Raw genomic sequence first — 18,372 nt, 5'->3', positions numbered from 1 at the left:
AGGCCTGGGTGAGAGGGGCTAGCTGGCCAGGGCCTCTGTAAGGAGCAGATGGTGTCTTCCCACTCTCTGACTCCCAGGGGGTGGAGAGGAAGGTCCCATTTTAGGCATAAGCTGCCCACGGGTCAGGAAGATCCCCTGGAGAAGGAAATGGCAACCCACTCCAGTATTCTTGCCCGGGAAATCCTATGGACTTTGGAGCCTGATGGGCTACAGTCCGTGGGGTCACAAAGAGTCGGACACGACTGAACACGCACACAGCTGATCGGTACAAGGTGGTGGGCGGAGGCAGCACTCAGGTGACTCTCAGAGGAGTTGAGTAAAGGGGGGCAGGGCCCGGAGACACCCCTGTGCAGAGCAAGGGGGCAACAGTAAAGACGGGAGGGGAGCTGAGCTGAGGGGAGGGGAGGGGGTCTGGGAAGCTGCTCTGCACCTAGAGTCTCTGCCAGTAAGGCTGTGGCCCTCCTGGAAGGTGAGCTCATGAGGGGCAGGTGGAGGCAGGCATGGAGGAAGGGGAGAAGCCAAGACAGACCCCCCCTGGACCCCTCAGGCCCTGCGCCATGGTGGTCCCCGACTTTGAACTGATATGCGAGATCATGCTGGTGGCCGAGGGCTTTCTGGAAGCCCGCCTTCTGGCCAGGAAGTTCATCACACTCTACACCTTATGCAAAGAGCTGCTGTCAAAGCAGGTGTGTGACTGTCCGGGGGCCCATGGAGCCGGGGGCCCATGGAGCCGGGGGCCCACGGAGCCAGGGGCGGGAGGGATGACAAACGCAGCTGGCCTGGGCTGCCTCCCAGACAGCCTGGCGAAGCCCCCCAGCCTCGGTCCCGGCACGTCAGGCGGCATGCTCATGCCAGCCCACCCCCCCGCAGGATCACTACGACTGGGGCCTGAGAGCCATCAAGTCTGTGCTGGTGGTGGCCGGCTCCCTGAAGAGGGGCGACCCCAGCCGGGCAGAGGACCAGGTGCTGATGCGGGCACTCAGGGACTTCAACATCCCCAAGATCGTCACCGACGACGTTCCCGTGTTCATGGGGCTCATCGGGGACCTCTTCCCCGCCCTGGATGTGCCTCGGAAACGGGACCTGAATTTTGAGAAGGTGGGTATGGCTGGGGTCCCAACCAGCGCCTCCTTGCTGCCGAGGACCTCACTTTCCACTATGACTTTCCACCATCTAAGTGGCAGGTACCACACGGGGGTGATGGCCGTGCCTGCCAGCAGGCAATGGCCACACGTGCGTGTCTCCCTCTGCCCTGAGGAATGTCCCGAGGCCACAGGCTGCCTCTCCAGCCCCTTTCTCAATACTGGAGGGTCAGGAGAAGAAGCAGAAGAGGCTTTGGACAAACCCATCCCCCGCATGGGGGTCTGAGTAGCACCCACGGCGGAGCACCTGGACACCCTCATGGGCAGGGCCGCTGTTCCCCTCTGATCTCTTCCCTGGCAGGGGGCTCCCCGGTCCTGCCCGGCGGGCCCAGCACCCCGCCCTGCCCCCCAGGTCATCAAGCAGAGCATTGTGCAGCTGCAGCTGCAGGCGGAGGACGGCTTCGTGCTGAAGGTGGTGCAGCTGGAGGAGCTGCTACAGGTCCGGCACTCGGTGTTTGTCATCGGGAACGCGGGCAGCGGCAAGTCCCAGGTAGGCGCCTGCCTGGGACCCGGCCCAGGGCACCCCGGGCCCCCACAGAGCATCATGGGCTGGGAAGGGAGCTGTGCCGAGTGACAGGGACAGCGGAGGAGGCACAGAATGGCTGGGGACCCTGGTCCCCCCCTTGAGACCCTTCTCCTGGGCCTCCTCTCCTTCCGTCCCTTCCCCCTTGATGCTGGTCATCCACCTGTCTGCAGCCAGTCCCCACCCTCCTGCCCCCTGCCATTGCCTGGGGCACAGTGGGAGGCAGAGGGTGGCGGCCAGCATTACTGATACCCATAACATCGGAAAATTCTAAACCAGCCGAGTGCTCAGCTAGACAACCCACAGGATGGACAATTATGCTATTATTAAAGATCATCTCCAAAGACTGCGTAACACGAGGGCTGCTCACTTCAAGTTATTTTTAAAAAGCAGAAACTGTATGAGCCAGTTCTCTAAAAAGGAATGTATGTATGTGTGTGTATCTACACGCATATCCACGTGAACCTCCTCAAATGTCCTTAAAAACTCTTCTCTCGGTGGAAGAGTTGCAGGTAATTTTTCCCAGCAAGCACACATAACTTGTATTATCAGGAACAGTGGGAATTTTCCCGGGCCTTGGCACAGCAGCTGTCCGCTGTGCACAGAGGAGCGGTGGCAGGGCGCCTGGCATGACCCTGGGTATTGTCTGGGGGACGCAAATGCACCTGCGTGTCTCCAGGGCGAAGTGGGCCCAAGGCGGGGCTTTTGCCCATGGGTCTTCAAAGGCCCTGTGAGCTCGCACGAGGGCCCTGGCACGGGGTTTGGGCATGGGGCGCGGCCCCTGAGCCCCACGTGAGTGGCCCCTCCTTGGTGCAGGTGCTCAAGTCTCTGAACAAGACCTACCAGAACCTGAAGAGGAAGCCGGTGGCCGTGGACTTGGACCCTAAGGCTGTCACCTGTGACGAACTCTTTGGCATCATCAACCCAGCGACCAGGGAGTGGAAAGATGGTAACAGAGCAGGGTCCCCACGGCACAAAGGGGACCAGGGGTCAGAGCCAGCGTCCTAGGCCTGGGTCCGCGGCCCGCCGATTTTGTTGTGGATGCTCAGCCAGGCTCCGTGCAGTGAACCCACGGCCAGGCCCCCAAGGGAGACCCTCAGCAGGTCCAGCTGGGGCAGGGGCCTGTGCATACATACGGGGCATCCTCATGGCACTCACGGAGAGCAGGGAGATCACAGAGAGCAGCCGGCTCACTCCACCAGGTGGGGGAAGTGGGGAAGCCACGGACATGTGAGCATCAGCACAGCGGCCCCGAGCGAGGCCACCACACTGTGGTCCACGGAGCAGGGAGGGGCCCGGAAACACAGGCCGGAGCCTCGGGGGCTGGGAACGCTGCTTTCCTGGAGGAGGGCCTTGACGAGGTCTGTGCTTTATAAAAAGAACCCGGGACACTGGAGAAAGGACAAGTGAGGGGCTGGAGGAGAGAGAGGGGCCCCAGGGGGAGAAAGGGGCTCTGGAGCGGATGGAAGGAGGGGGTGCCTGCTTCCTGGGGGCTCCCCCACCCTACCTGAGCTTCCATCACCCCCTTCCCGGGCCGGGCTGGGGCTCTGCTCCAGTCTCTCCCCTGCAAGGGTCCTTTGCCCCTCACCCTGCTTTCTCTTCGTGACACTGTATGTGTTTCTGTGCGTGTATCTTGTGTTTCCCCCACCCCCCTCCACTGGAATGCAAGTTCTGTGGGGTGGGCAGGGGACTGTGACTGTCCCCAAGCCCCCTGCTCTGAGTCTGAGACTTGAGGAGCACTCAGCAAACCTTTACTGACAGAAGGAAGAAAGGTGGGGAGTGAGGAGTGAAGGGGTGGGGTGCTGGCTGGGGTCGTGGCACTCCATATAGGGCTATCGAATCTGACGATGGACCAGACTTGTGGGGGGTGTTGTGGGGCAGGGTCAGGGGTGGAGGCATCAAGGAGGGGAGCTTTGGGGTCAGGAGAAGGGCAGGAAGTGAGCCAGGTCCCCTCCCATCTGAGCGTCCACTGTCCCTCTGGGGAATGGCACTGGCCACCTTTGAGAGAGAGGCCAGGGTTGGTGGGGCGGGCGCGGGAGGGGGCAGGCTGGGTCTCGGCCCGGGGGGTGCCCGGGGTGCTGTCAGCGCCCCCGCGAAGCGAGTGCTGCCCAGAGCCAGGCCTGAGCAGCCCCGCCGCCCGCAGGCCTCTTCTCCACCATCATGCGGGACCTGGCCAACATCACTCACGACGGCCCCAAGTGGATCGTGCTGGATGGAGACATAGACCCCATGTGGATTGAGTCCCTCAACACCGTCATGGACGACAACAAGGTGCGAGGGGCCCGCGACCCCAGAGCCGAGCCCCCAGAACCACAGTGACGAGGGGCAGGGGAGCACGTGGGATTCAACACACGTCTCGCCCGCCTCACTCAGCACACGGGACCCGCTGTGGATGGGGACTGAGGAGGGGGCCTGTCTGGAGCTCTGCACAAAGTGTTATAGATGGTGAGGGACCGGGGGAAGCCCCCATCCCGAGGCACACTCCTTGCAGGACGTAGGCCCACTGAGCCCAAGCCAGCTCAGATGCTCTCTGGGGAGCGTGGGTGAAGGGTGCAGGCACGGGGAGCATTCCTACCTGACCACGTGGTGGGTGGCACCACGTGGGAGGGGAAGCTAATATCTTGGAAGGTGCAGACGACATCAAGAATCGTCTAAAAGCAGCTGAAGAACGTGATTCTCAGTCGGGTGGAGGAGGGAACCCCAGTGTTCCCCAGGAAAGGGAGGAGGAGTCCTGGTTTGATGAGGCAAATTTAACCCCAGAGTGAAGTCCTACATGGTCCACGCACGTCTGAGTGCTCTCCATGGCCCTGGGGTGGGAGGGGGTGCTGACATCTGGGACGGCAGAGAGATGCTGGGTTAGGGAAGTGGTTGGTGGCTGGCAGGATGCAGAGGGTGTCTCTGGCCTCCCCTTCCTCTGAGATGGGTCCTGTGGCCGCCTCGGGACGAGGGCACTCTTGCAACTGAAACCCACAGGCCCGTGTCCGTCTCCAGGTCCTCACCCTGGCCAGCAACGAGCGGATCCCCCTGAACCGCACCATGCGGCTGGTGTTCGAGATCAGCCACCTGAGGACAGCCACGCCGGCCACCGTCTCCAGAGCCGGCATCCTGTACATCAACCCTGCCGATCTGGGCTGGAACCCGTGAGTTGGGCTTTTGTTCTCCTTCAAACTATGCAGAGAAAAAGGGAAGGGTGGTGGTATTTCAGTGTTGCCTGGGCACGCATTCATCCACTCGCTTATTCATTCATACGGTAAGCGCTGTGTGCCAGGCCCTCCCCGGGCAGCATGGTCACTGCAATGCAAGGACGCAGGAGAGATGTGTGAATAAGTGATGACATGCCCAGAGACTGCATCATGGCGGCTGATGAAGCAAGTGGAAAGGGAGGGGCTGGGCCTGTCGTGGAGACAGAAAGTCTTCCTAGGGGAGCTGGAGTTTGGGCTGACCCCCCGCCCCCCTGCAGAGGAGAAGGAGCTTTCCGAGTGGAAAGAGTTTCAGGTGAGAACCAACATTTAAGGCACATCAGAGCGAGAGTGTGAGGTTCCCAGGGACAGGCAGCAGTCTGGTGTTGGCGGATGGACCGTGAGGCATCAAGATGCTCTTGGCAGGAAGGGACCAGCCCTGGACCAGCCTAGGGGCGGGCACAGGGGCCTTCTCTGATGTGGAGGGAAGAGTTCATGCCAGCAGACGACAGGTGGCCACTGGGGATGGGGAGGAGGGGTGGATGTGAGAAACGTTTGAAATCGTAAGAAAAGGAAGGCTTGGCATTGAACTTGGAGGTACATTTTCACACTTGGACCCATGGCTAGCCGTTTACACACCAGGACGTCCTGCACGGTCTTACGTAGAAACCCCGGTGCAGCGTTCCAGGACTGACGGGCTCGCGAGAAACACCGTGGCTGCTCTTGTTCAACCATCCGTCCATCCACACCTTCAACCAGTGCTTCCTGTGTGCCTGCCGCGTGTCTGACCCTAGGCTGCTCCGTGCGGGGGAAACTGGGTCTCCAGGAGACACGTGGAGCGTGATAAGACATGTGGGGAGGAAGCGCTTCCAGAAAGAACAGGCAGCAAGGAAACCGGAAGGTGGCCTCCCGCACACCCAGGGAGGAAGAAGCCTCAGGAGGGGAGGCAGGGTTGAGAGGGTCGCGTCCGGAGCATCAGGGAGCCAAGGACAGAAAGTTGCCGCTGGATTTTGGCAGCTGGGAGCTGACCGCTAACTCAGGCAGAACAGATTCCTGGCATGACAGAGCCAGAAGCCAGGTGACAATTCGAGGAGCAGGAACTGGGAGGAGGCCCTCGAAAGGAGGGTCTTTCTGGAAATGAGTCTTGAAGCAGCTGGGAAAGATGAGCGCTGCGGAGCAGAGGTGGGAGGGTTTCCAGGTGCAGGCGAGTTAGGGGGAGCCGGGGAGGCGGAGAGTTGGTGCTCTGTGTGCCTCTGTGGTGGGAAGTGAGCCCAGCTCCCCACACAGCAAGGCCGGGGCTGGAGGGGTGCTCAAGCGCCGTGGCCTGGCAGGGGTGGGACTGGAGCTGGCCTGACTCACAGGGGCCCGGGGGCCGCCGAGACCTGGCACCACTGTGCCGTCTTCTTCAGCATCACCTGTCCGCCCTCTTTGCTGGCGTCCTGTGGCCGCCATGACCAAGGACCACAAACCAGGCAGCTTTACACAATGGAGGGTTATCCTCTTCTGCTTCTGGAGGCCAGAGATCTGAAACCAGGCATTGGGAGGGTTGGTTCCTTCTAGAAGCTCTGAGGGGGGACCTCTTCCCCCAGCTTCTAGTGTTGCCGGCAATCCTTGGCTTGTAGATGGATGTGGCCACTTTCTGAATCTCAGGTGACCCGCCCCGCACACACCCCTGTGTGTCATAATTTCCCTTCTTATAAGGACCAGGCAGTGGATCAGGGCCCACCCTCATCCATGATGTTTCAATCTTGAGATCCTGACTTTGATTTCATCTGCAAGCACCCTTTTCCCAAATAAGGCCACATTTGCAGACCGCAGGGGGACATGTCTTCTGAGGGGCCGCCAACTCTTCCCACGTCACATGTCTGGGTTTTTCCAGGGTGGGCAGCAGACAAGGCAAGAGAACTGGAACAAAGTCCCAGCAGGAGCCGCTAAGATACAGGGGGACAGGAAGAAGCTGACGGGGCCGAGGGGCGCCCAGGGGGACACCCAGCAGGGGCGGGGAGGAAAGAGCCAGAAGATCAGCAGGGGTGGGCAGAGGAGGGGCACTGAGTGGTCTGAAGGAGACGCGCCCTTCGGCCGGGAGTGGTCTTTGGGGCTCCAGAGGAATGACCAGGAGACTCTGAGTGGCTCCTTGGGGACCAAGAGGAAACCTGGGTTTTGCTGGAGAGAAGTGGAGAGGCTAAGAGCCAGCTCAGGGCACCCCCAGCCAGCCCCAGAGGAAGAGCAGCACTCCCGCAGGGGCAGCCATCCCGGATGGGGACGTGAAGCACAGTCCAAGGGTCCCATGGCCTCCGGGGACAGGACAGGTGCCCACAGGGGAGCCTCTTGTCCTCTTGGTGTTATATATCTGAGTTGGCTTTTCAGATCAAAACCAGCACACACATTTGCATGCACTAAATGTCTCTAACAAGGCAAAATTTAAAATTTGATATATCCGCCTGCTAGATAGAAGGCAAATGCGGCAGTCTATGTATAGATTTGCAAATTGGTCTCCGTTCTGAAGACCTAGTGTACCTGGAATTCAGTTCTTAACTGCACGTGTTTGCTTGCCCGTGTCTGCTTGTCAAGCGTTTGAAAATCTTCTCTGTTACCTAGTTAACCCGGGGGCAACAGGACAGAGGTTTTGAACTCTTGGTTCCCTCATCTGCTGGGGATGTAGTGAGACTCGGAGCTTCCAGAACATGCACTCACTTGCAGAAAGGCGTGTCTGCAGAGGGCAGGCAAGCTGCGTTGGGTGATGTGAGCCTCCTGCTTATGCTCCGGGCATCCTGGAAACGGCAGCCCACTGAGCTCATCGGCCAGCACTCTTTATGCTTTTAGCAGGCGCCTATTTAGCACTTACTGTGCACCAGGCCCTGTCCTCTGAGCCTTAAAAATATCAACCCAGGTAGTCCTTCCAAATGGGAGTTATCATCATCACTCTCATTTATGGATGAGAAACCTGAGACACAGACGTGTTGAGTAACTTACCCGAGGCTACCGCTGGCCACACAAGAGCCCATTCAAGTCGGGCACTCAGACTCTGGAATCCACACCCCTCACAGCCGTGGGGGACCACCTCTGTGCAACCCACTCCCGGCAACATGGCTCCCCAGGAACGCCTGTTGTATTGGTTTGGACTCTTCCACTAAAAGCGTCGACTGGCTCAATTCACCAGGCATGCTTCAGGCATGGCTGGATCCAGGAGTCCAGATACTAACACGATGTATCCCTGCTCCTCTCCTTTTCTTCCCTTCCCACCCCCTCCCTGTCTGTCCCCCAGATGATGTTCTGAATACTTTCCTCCCCTCTCCTCCTATATGCAGCCCTACTGTCCTCAGTATCGGCCACATCTGAGGGTAGGAAGCATGGCTCCTAGTTGTTCTAGGTGGACAGCACCCCACAGCTAGAGCCCCGGGGAAAGAGCACGCCCTCATCAGATCCTCTGAAGGTCTCAGGACCAGCCCCATCACCAGGCAGGAGCACCAGTGGAAGCCTTCAGCAAGGGGAGGGTCACTAGAGGGACCCTGCCCGGTGGCCTGGTCCTTCAGCACCTTCCCGCCTTCCCCAGGGTGGTGAGCAGCTGGATCGAGAGGCGCAAGGTGCAGTCAGAGAAGGCCAACCTGATGATCCTCTTCGACAAGTACCTGCCCACCTGCCTGGACAAGCTCCGCTTTGGGTTTAAGAAGATCACGCCGGTGCCTGAGATCACCATCATCCAGACAATCCTCTACCTGCTCGAGTGCCTTCTCACGGAGAAGAACGCGCCCCCCGACTCCGCCAAGGAGCTCTATGAGCTCTACTTCGTGTTCGCCTGCTTCTGGGCCTTCGGGGGGGCCATGTTCCAGGACCAGGTGAGCAGCCGGCCGCCCGGGTGCAGTCTCCCGGCATCCCTCCAGGCAGGGCCCTTTCTGAGCCTCATTTTTGCCTCCCAACAGCTTGTAGATTATCGGGTCGAGTTCAGCAGGTGGTGGATCAACGAATTTAAGACGATCAAGTTCCCCTCGCAGGGGACGGTCTTCGACTACTACATAGACCCTGACACCAAGAAGTTCCTGCCGTGGACAGACAAAGTGCCCGCCTTCGAGCTGGACCCCGACGTCCCGCTGCAGGTAAACGGCCCAAAACGGCCCAGAACAGTGACGATGGACAACGACTGAGGAGCGGGACTCAGAGTCCCACCCCACGCTTCTCATCGGGACGTCCAGTCGCAAACAGTTTCCATCAGTAGGACCTTTTCCTTAAGACTGGGGGGTTTAACACACTGCCCAGGTCTGTAAGTTTGTCCAGAGGTGGGACCTGGAGGCCCGGGTCTGTCTGAGGTCATGGCTCCTCCCCTGACGTCTTCCCGCCCCCCTCCGCCCCCGACCAGGCCTCCCTGGTGCACACCACAGAAACCATCCGCATCCGCTACTTCATGGACCTGCTCATGGAGAAGTCGTGGCCGGTCATGCTGGTGGGGAACGCGGGGACGGGCAAGTCGGTGCTGATGGGGGACAAGCTGGACAGCCTGAGCACAGACGACTACCTGGTGCAGGCCGTGCCCTTCAACTTCTACACGACCTCAGCCATGCTGCAGGGTACGGTCGAGGACGAGCCCAGGTGCTCACTGCCTGGCCTGGACACACCCGGTCACTCTTGTCTGACGTGCTGCCCCCCGATCCCACCCCGAGTTGCCCCATCCCTTCTTACCACAGCCCCGGGAGCTCAGCAGCTGCCTCTCCACTTCCCATGCTCCCCACCCACTGGTCTCTGTCCCCATAGTGGGGGTACCAGATCCCACAGGGAGCTCACAGCCAGTCTTGGGTGGCCCAAGGTCAATGGAACACAAGTTTCCTGCACCCCTGCCTGGGACCCGTGGTGCCCACCCCTCTCTTCTTCCTTCCCCGGGTGGCTGGAGTCCAACCCGCCTGTCCTTGGTGGCCCCCAGGGCTACCCTTTGGGCCGCTGCCTCTGGGATCGACCAGGCACCATGGGGGCTACCCCATTCCCTTCTCTAGGGGTTCTCGAAAAACCGCTGGAGAAGAAATCAGGGCGGAACTACGGACCGCCAGGCACCAAGAAGCTGATCTATTTCATCGACGACATGAACATGCCCGAGGTGGACAAGTACGGGACGGTGGCCCCCCACACCCTCATCCGACAACACATGGACCACGGGCACTGGTAGGCGGGGGTGAGGGGTCTGCCACGGGTGGGGAGGCAGGGCTGGGACACAGGACCAGGCTGACGGGGCTTCGGGCCTGGGGGGTCTGGGCGGGGGGCAGGTCAAGACACAGAGGGGTTAGCCAGCCTCCCTAGAGTCCCAGTCGAGCTGAAACGTACACCCAGGCCTACACAATGAGCCACTCTGTTGCCTCCCGTTTCAAAAATTTTCTCAATCTCTAGAGCATGAAGTCCAGTTGGCCATTTCACATATAATCGATACTTATTGAGGTTTATGGTGGCTCAGACGGTAAAGTGTCTGCCTACACTGCGGGAGACCCGGGTTCTATCTCTGATTGGGAAGATCTCCTGGAGAAGGAAATGGCAACCCACTCCAGTATTCTCGCCTGGAAAATCCCATGGCCAGGGGAGCCTCTTAGGCTGCAATCCATGGGGTCACAAAAAGTCGGACTTGACTGAGCGACTTCACTTTCACTTTCTTTCATTCATTCATTTAGCTGCAGCGGGCCTTGTTCCCACGATACTTGATCTTTGTTTTGGCACGTAGGATTTTAGTTGCGCTGTGTGGGATCTAGTTCCCTGACCAGGGGTTGAACCTGGGCCCCCTGCCCTGAGGGTGCAGAGTATTAGCCACTGGACCAGCAGGGAAGTCCCACGGTGGTTTTTTTTTTTTAAAAAAAAAAAACCATATGCAAGGCATGACCAGGGTGGGTGGGGTGCAGAGGGTGGCTCCTGGGCGCCAGCAGCAGGGCTTGATGCTGGCCTCCGCCACGCAGGTACGACCGACAGAAGCTGACGCTGAAGGACGTCCACAACTGTCAGTACGTGGCGTGCATGAACCCCACTTCCGGGTCCTTCACCATCGACCCCAGACTTCAGGTGGGCAGAAACTGGACTCGTCTTGGTCGGCTGCATGAGCCCGAAGCTCATTTGTCCAATGAGGACGAGAGCATGGATGTGGGGTGGTAGGGGCGGCAGGCTGGCTTTCCCTGGAGCACGCCCCAGCCTTTTGGATGTCAGCACATTTGTGGGGACATCAAGAGGCTGCCAGATTAAGCAAATGAAAATACAGATGCCTGGGCAAATCTGCATTTCAGAAAAACAGCAAATCACGTCCCATACAATGTTTGAGACGTATGTGTACTAAAAAATTTCTGTGTGAAATTTAGACTTAGCAGGATATCCTATACTGCATCTGTAATCGGGGCAGGGCCTCACCCTGAATTACCTTGGACAGATGGAGATCTGACATGTAAACCCAGGCTGCACTGAGACACTCTGTGGCCTCCGCCAAGTTGTCCCCAAAGAGAGGGACGTGAATTTGGCTGTTTTGAGATGGAATCAGTATCTAAGGGTGGTGGCGGGGGGCGGTCTCACCACACGCAAGGCTTGAGGGAACTTGTCCATTCTGACCATGCCCACAAGACACCAGGAGACGAGGACAGAGTCTGCTCCCCAGGAAGGTGGCCCTGCCCCAAGCTGGTCCGCACGCATGGCCTGACGAGGGTCTCTGGTTGTTCTGGGCAGCGCCACTTCTGTGTGTTTGCGGTGAGCTTCCCGGGCCAGGAGGCCCTCATGAGCATCTACAGCACCATCCTGAGCCAGCACCTGTCCTACCGCTCGGCGCCCTTTGCGGTCCAGAGGATGAGCAGCCACCTGGTGGCCTCTGCCCTGGGTAAGCCGGCCAGCCTCGCCCCCTCTCCTGTCCGTAAGACCCGCTGCGTTATGGGGCCGACGGCAGCTTCATACTCTCCCCTGCTAAATATTTTATTTATACTTTCAAATCAATATTTGTTTTCAATGACGCTGTGTTTCAACGGAGGGTATTATGAGATCCAATTGCTCGAGGGGGGAGGTGGAAGATAGGAAATTCTGTATATAGCAATGATTGACACATGAGCAGAGCGGCAAAATCCCTCCCCCTGCAGATTTCTTAAATTGTCACCGTCTCACAGTCCATTTGCTGTAGAAACTATAGCTTAAGCTTTGCACTTCCTGAGGCCATTAAGAGTGCACAAGAATCGATGTGTCTTTTTCCTGGAACAGCCCTGCACCAGAAAGTGACATCAACGTTTCTTCCCACGGCCATTAAGTTTCATTATGTTTTCAACCTCAGGGACCTCTCCAATATTTTCCAGGTACTGCTCTCTTAGCGCTGTGTAATGCCACCTTATGGCCAATGCCTAATCCACGGGTGCTCTCCTCCTCTGCCATTCTCGGGAGAGAAAGCAAAGTGCCCTAGGGATGGATGACAGTGATGGAGGCGGATATGATGCGATGATGGTTATGACAGATGATGATGAGGTGGTGACCATGGTGGTGGTGGTAACTATGGTGATGGTGCGGATGGTGATGGGGGGTGCTGATGTTGATGGTGGCCATGCTGATAGTGATGATGGGGATAATGGTAACTATGGTGATGGTGGTGCTGATGCTGTTGGTGACCGTGCTGATAGTGATGATGGGGATAATGGTAACTATGGTGATGGGGGGTGCTGATGCTGATGGTGACCGTGCTGATAGTGATGATGGGGATAATGGTAACTATGGTGATGGGGGGTGCTGATGCTGATGGTGGCCATGCTGATAGTGATGATGGGGATAATGGTAACTATGGTGATGGTGGTGCTGATGCTGATGGTGACCGTGCTGATAGTGATGATGGTGGCGATGGTTATGGTGGTGCTGGTGATGATGGGGTGATGATAATGGTGGGAGTCATGGTGATGACGATGATAGTGGTGGCTTAATGGTGGGGGTGGTGACTGTGTGAGTCTTGATGGTGGGGGTGGGGATGTTTCCTCTTATGGATGGACTGAACTAGCCACTGGGTTTGGCCACTTACATCCCCGTTTCCTCCTCCAAACAACACAGAATGCTCAGATAGCCCCATTTTTGCAGATGGGGAGTCCAAGGCTCAGGGAGGTTAAGTCACGCCCATCTCCTCCCATCTCAAGTGTCAGCTCAAACATCGTGCCCCGAGAGGCCCCTCCTCCTCCCCACACACCCTGTCCCACCGTCCCCGTGTACGTCACAGCACACATCACAACATGTGATTACCTTGTGACTTTGTCTGGTTCTGTCTCCCCGCTACAAGGGGAGCTCCATGAAGGCAGAGTCTGTCCCGTCATCGCTGCACTCCCAGAACTCAGGACAGGGGCCTGGAAAATAAGCACCCATTGAACTTGCCAGGTCACTTGGTTGGCAAAGAGCTGAGCTAGGCCAGGCCGGGCAGGCTGGCTGCAGAGCTTGAGCTTGACGGCCGCCTCGAGGCGCCCATAGTCGGCTCGCGCCTGATCAGACCCCTTGTCCCTTTCTCCACCATCCACCCCATTAGAGGGGGCAGCCCTTAACCCTGTCTGGTGAAGAGAATCCCCCTCACCATCTCTCAGACCGCAGACACCCCCTTCAGCCTCCAGGACTTGTGGCCTTGGCAGTCTCTAGTTTCCTGGGCTCCGAGGGGCTACTGTCCCACTCTACCGGATCACTTCCTGGGAAAGCGGCCACTATTCTCGTTTGATCTGTGTGCGGCACTTGGCTTGCCTCCCAACACACCTAAGGATGCTGACCATCCTGCGTCTGGGGCAGGGGCTCCTGTTCTCCACCGCAGAGATCCTGAAATTCCCGCTGGACCTCGTCCGCCTCTGGCTGCACGAGGCCGAACGCGTGTACAGCGACAAGATGGTGGATGAGAAGGACCAGGACACACTGCGCAGGGTCACCATCGCTTCCACCAAGAAGTTCTTTGACGTGAGTCAGGCCACCAACTTGCCCTGCCAAGCCCAGGAAGGTTCCGAGGGGCAGAGAGAGTAGGGGCCCCCAACAATCCTTGCCTCCTTGCAAGGGCCCTGGGATGGGAATGGGAAGGACCATGCTGGGTCCCACGAGATGGCTCTGCCACGTGGGCATGGCCTAAGCGAGGAGGAGAGGCGCTCTTGGCAGGTCAGGAGGTGAAGACCTCTCCCTCCAGCCGCCAGGCAGAGACAGCTCTGCTCGGGGTAACACACTCTGCTGGTGGGTCTGGGGTTTGCATGGTAGAATCATTTTTCTGGACTGTCAGTTCATTCCCAGTGAGACACAGACCAGGGGCTTTTGCCCAGCAGTTTGCAGGGCCCCTGGCAGCATCAGTGTGGGCCCCAGCAGAGGTGACCTGGCCTCCTGAGGCCGTCGGGCAAGATGCCAGGGCTGCTGCTTGGGCTCCGTGGGCCGGTGGTGGCCACCAGAGCCGACTCTCCCCTGCCCCGCCCCCATCGACATCTAGGATCTTGGTGATGAGCTCCTATTTGCCAAACCAAACATCTTCTGCCACTTTGCTCACGGGATCGGAGACCCCAAATACCTGCCGGTGACCGACCTGGCTCTGCTGAACAAGCTCCTGGTGGAAGTCCTGGACAGTTACAACGAGGTCAACGCAGTCATGAACCTGGTGAGCCCAGGGGTCGAGTGGGCAGCGGTGGGGCTGGAGCCGGGGGACAAGCGAGGGAGGCGCATCCTGCCGGTGAGACACCTGGGGTCTCTCTGCCCCGGCTTCTTTTCAGGTGCTTTTCGAGGATGCGGTGGCCCACATCTGCAGGATCAACCGCATCCTGGAGTCCCCGCGGGGCAACGCCCTGCTGGTGGGGGTGGGCGGCAGCGGCAAGCAGAGCCTCTCCCGCCTGGCCGCGTACATCAGCGCCCTGGACGTGTTCCAGATCACCCTCAAGAAGGGCTATGGGATCCCAGACCTCAAGGTGAGGGCGTCGCCTCTCAATAAGCCGCCCTTGGCAGTGGGAGGAGGGCAGGGGTGGGGGGAGGAGTCTGCCCACTCCCCGAAATGGAGCATCTGACACAGAGACTGGGATGGTCACCAGCAGGGTCTTTATCTCAAGACGGCAAAGGCCAGGGACACATTCGGCCAGGGCCCACGGCCGTGTGCCGAAGGTAAATGGAAGCGTGGGTTTCTGGTAGATGAGAGCTGGAGTCCCCTCAGATAACAGCAGTGAGGGGGGTGGGTTCTCACCTCTGGTCATCGCAGCCTGCTGCCTTGTCTTTCCCGGTTTTCCAGATTCAATCATTCAGAACCGGTACTAACCAGCAGTCTCACCGCCTGCTTGGGGTTCTGAGAGGGCCACTCTCTGAATTAATTGAATAAACATTAGCTCGAACAGGTCTCCCATCCCCAGGACGTGCTGCCGAGGCTTTTTATTGATTTATTTTTCCGGAAAATTTGCTCTCTCGGGGAACTGTGAGCTAGTCAAACATGATTAGTCTAGAGCTTATCATGGCCGCCGCTCAGATTAGAGCTGAAATTGATTTGACCGTGTCCCATGGTGTCTCTCTCTTTGCTTTGGTGCTTCTGTGGGCCAGGACGAGGCTGGCCCAGGGGACCCGCCCCTCCACTCAAGGCTGCAAGGCAGTCACTGCCCAGGTGGCCTTGGGCAGGGGGGGATGGTCTGGACCCCCACCAGAGCCTGGCGCCCTGGGATCTCAGCAAGAGGGCGGGGTGATCTGCAGGGCTGGGGCCCCAGGAAGGATAACAGGGATGGTCAGCTGGCTCTCGGCCCTGCTCTCAGGCTGTGCCAGGGACTGCAGCCTCCAGGTGAGCGTCCGGCCTGTCAGAGTCCCCAGTGCCTACTCTTTCTATCAAACACTAGCCAGCTCTAATTTTTAAACCCAAGCCTTAAGGATGAGGTCTTAGTAATGTAGGTCCTGCCTCCTGGATTGAATCAGAGTGTGTGGATTGTCAGCTGAGCCGAGCGGGTCCTCACTGACCCCACAAGTGCTCTCAGAGTGGAGAGAATCCTTGCACCCGGAGCCGTGTAGCGGTAGTGAGTTTTCTCCACTGATAAAGCTTGTAGTCTGTTAGCTTAATCATATTGCTTTTATCTTCATGATTGCATCATACTCTTTGCCCTCGTGAGGGCTTCGTTCCCGTTACCTCACCCTGGGACCACCCGTGGCTGTTGCTATTTTATTCCCTGGCATGAGCTGCAGCAGCTCTGTGATCCGTGTCGTCCCCATTCACTGCTCCTGCACCCCTGACGAGCCAGCTTTGCACTCGTCCCTTGTCATCATTTATTAAGTAGCTTCTGTAGATTCGGAAGTACGGACAGCTATAAACAGACCTATAGGACCTTGCATCCTATTAGGGGAAGCAGACTCCTGAACGGTTAGAAGATGGATTGTTATTGTTCTGATAGTAGTGTTGCAGTAAGAAGTTAACAAGGTATATGTTGTTAGTATAACAGATACGTTCACGATTCTATTATAAAGTCATAGCAACAGCCATGGACCTCCCCCCCCCGGAAGCCGGAGACTTGGGGGCGGGGGGAAGGGTCAGAATCCAAGCCCGAGGGCCATCATGTGCCTCATGGAAAATCCTGGACATGGTCCCAAGAAAACAAGATACCATCAAGGACATTTGGGCAGAGGAAGGGCAGGATGTGGTGGTGTTCTGGGGCAAAGTGGAAGATGGCTTGAAGACAACAGAGATTGCTCAGGGGTGATGGTGGGCAGGGGGTGCCGCAGGAGCCCCGGTGACCCACAAAGGCTGGAACCGGGTGGTGCAATGAGAAGGGAGAGACAGAGCGAGTCCCTCGTCATGGCCCAGCGCTCTGCCTGCACCTGTGGGCGTCGGGGCTTAGCCGGGCTCCCACCCACTGGGTCAGCTCTCCAGGCCCCCTACACACAGTCTCCAGGCCAGGCAGTGGCACGCTTTTGACTTCTAGGAGCCCTCTTCCTGAGGCCAGAGTATTGGCCCCCAGAGCTGGGCCAAACCCTCTGAAGAAACGCTTTAAGCCGAGTGAGGGGCCAGCCATGTGTCAGCAGCCCAGGGACCCCGGGGATGCTTCCAGTTCGGCACTGTGGCGAGTGGTGCCTCCACAAGTGGGCTTCCTCCCCTCGAGGCCCTAAGTCTCCATCTACAGACCCTGCCGTTTCTTATGGAGCCGATCTGCGGGTGCCCCCCTGCCCTGGGTGGTGGTGCGAGATGCTTCTGAATGAGCATCTTCTTGGTGAGACCTCTGAGGGTGTCTTCCTCCGGTCCAGCTTGACCTTGGCGCCCAGTACATCAAGTCAGCCGTGAAGAACGTTCCCTCGGTGTTCCTGATGACCGACTCCCAGGTGGCCGAGGAGCAGTTCCTGGTGCTGATCAACGACCTGCTGGCCTCGGGGGAGATCCCGGGGCTGTTCGTGGACGATGAGGTGGAGAACATCATCTCCTCCATGCGGCCCCAGGTGAAGTCCCTCGGCCTGACAGACACCCGGGAGGCGTGCTGGAAGTTCTTCATTGACAAAGTGCGCAGGAACCTGAAGGTAGGGGGTCCTGGGGCCTGGAGGGTTCCGAGGGGTCTTCTAGGCTGGGTCTTCACTCGGGGAGGAGTTGGGGGCTGTTCTGCCTCACACAGGACGTGGAAAACTCTTAGGAGAGTCCCAGTGGGCTGCCTGGTGGAGGTGGGCCGTTAGTAGTGCCCCGTGGCCAAAAAGAAGTGTTTTCTGTATGCACTCCTCCACTATAGCGTACGTTTAAATAGATTAGTTCACCTTGACCTTCCACGTTCCCTCTTGGGGGGTGCTGGCTAAGCTACTCGAGTTAGACTGAGTGCATGTTGGGTCCTTCTCTCCCTTCCAGTCTGTGTCCAGTAGGACCGCTGCCTTCTCCCCTCCCCTCCCCCAGCCAGGTGGCCCTGCTTTTCTCATACCTCCCTCCCCGCAAGGACCAGACTTCCTAAAGGGACCTGCGTCCTCGCTGCCCAGCATGGATGCCCACTCCCCACTCCCTCTGGCACCCAGCCATCCTTCCCTCTTTGCGAGGGCCACCTCAGGAGGGCTTGGGCTCCCCTGCACCCCTACATCATGAAATGGCCACACTTCTCGTCTAGGATGGGGAATGTTCTCCGCGCCACCCCCCACCCCCGCACTTGGAGACAAACACCACGCACAGAGTTTCCCTTCTAAATGGGATTTCTGCAAAAGCAGCACTGTTAGGCATTGCCATCCCCCAGCGAGCAACCTCTGTGTCCTCTTCTAGGTGATCCTGTGTTTCTCCCCTGTGGGCTCCATCCTGCGAGTGCGAGCAAGAAAATTCCCCGCTGTGGTCAACTGCACGGCCATCAACTGGTTCCACGAGTGGCCAGAGGATGCCCTGGTGTCCGTCAGCGCGCGCTTCCTTGAGGACACGGAGGGGATTCAGGTGAGTCTCGGGGTGCAGAGCTGGGAGGGAGGGGTCCCCATCATCTACCTCCAGGGACGGGATTAGGGTGAGGCACTCGCCTTGGGTGCAAAACTTAAGGAGGCACCAAAAACTTCACTAAGATCAGCTATGTTTTAATGCGGTATTTTTAAAAATAAATGCTGCGACATTCAAAATATCAAACTTATAAACAAAGGCCATCATTTGTTG

General features: G+C 58.3%; 1 protein-coding gene and 1 long non-coding RNA gene across 3 annotated transcripts in view; one reads left to right on the top strand and one right to left on the bottom strand.

Moving 5' to 3' along the window:
* Positions 1-18,372, top strand: part of DNAH17 (dynein axonemal heavy chain 17) — a 99,284-nt gene that overhangs the window by 51,802 nt on the left and 29,110 nt on the right. For both annotated transcript variants that reach the window (XM_044938628.2, XM_044938627.2), the window contains exons 39-56: positions 548-686; positions 871-1,098; positions 1,495-1,632; positions 2,482-2,614; positions 3,809-3,936; positions 4,657-4,805; positions 8,398-8,680; positions 8,765-8,938; positions 9,199-9,406; positions 9,827-9,992; positions 10,769-10,871; positions 11,520-11,667; positions 12,039-12,130; positions 13,581-13,742; positions 14,254-14,418; positions 14,531-14,722; positions 17,019-17,285; positions 18,001-18,162. In XM_044938628.2, coding sequence (XP_044794563.2) covers positions 548-686; positions 871-1,098; positions 1,495-1,632; positions 2,482-2,614; positions 3,809-3,936; positions 4,657-4,805; positions 8,398-8,680; positions 8,765-8,938; positions 9,199-9,406; positions 9,827-9,992; positions 10,769-10,871; positions 11,520-11,667; positions 12,039-12,130; positions 13,581-13,742; positions 14,254-14,418; positions 14,531-14,722; positions 17,019-17,285; positions 18,001-18,162 — 3,037 coding nt within the window. The remainder of the gene's footprint in view (positions 1-547; positions 687-870; positions 1,099-1,494; positions 1,633-2,481; positions 2,615-3,808; positions 3,937-4,656; positions 4,806-8,397; positions 8,681-8,764; positions 8,939-9,198; positions 9,407-9,826; positions 9,993-10,768; positions 10,872-11,519; positions 11,668-12,038; positions 12,131-13,580; positions 13,743-14,253; positions 14,419-14,530; positions 14,723-17,018; positions 17,286-18,000; positions 18,163-18,372) is intronic.
* LOC123332526 lies at positions 4,819-18,005 on the bottom strand. Its single transcript, XR_006549328.2, has 3 exons — positions 14,992-18,005; positions 13,053-13,153; positions 4,819-6,368 (listed from the first exon to the last, which is right to left on the bottom strand). It is a non-coding gene; the product is annotated as an uncharacterized LOC123332526 (long non-coding RNA).

The sequence above is a fragment of the Bubalus bubalis genome, chromosome 3, assembly GCF_019923935.1.
Source record: "Bubalus bubalis isolate 160015118507 breed Murrah chromosome 3, NDDB_SH_1, whole genome shotgun sequence".
NCBI lineage: Eukaryota > Metazoa > Chordata > Mammalia > Artiodactyla > Bovidae > Bubalus > Bubalus bubalis.
Note: the sequence above shows the minus strand (reverse complement) of the source record. Positions and strands in the feature narration are given on the sequence as shown.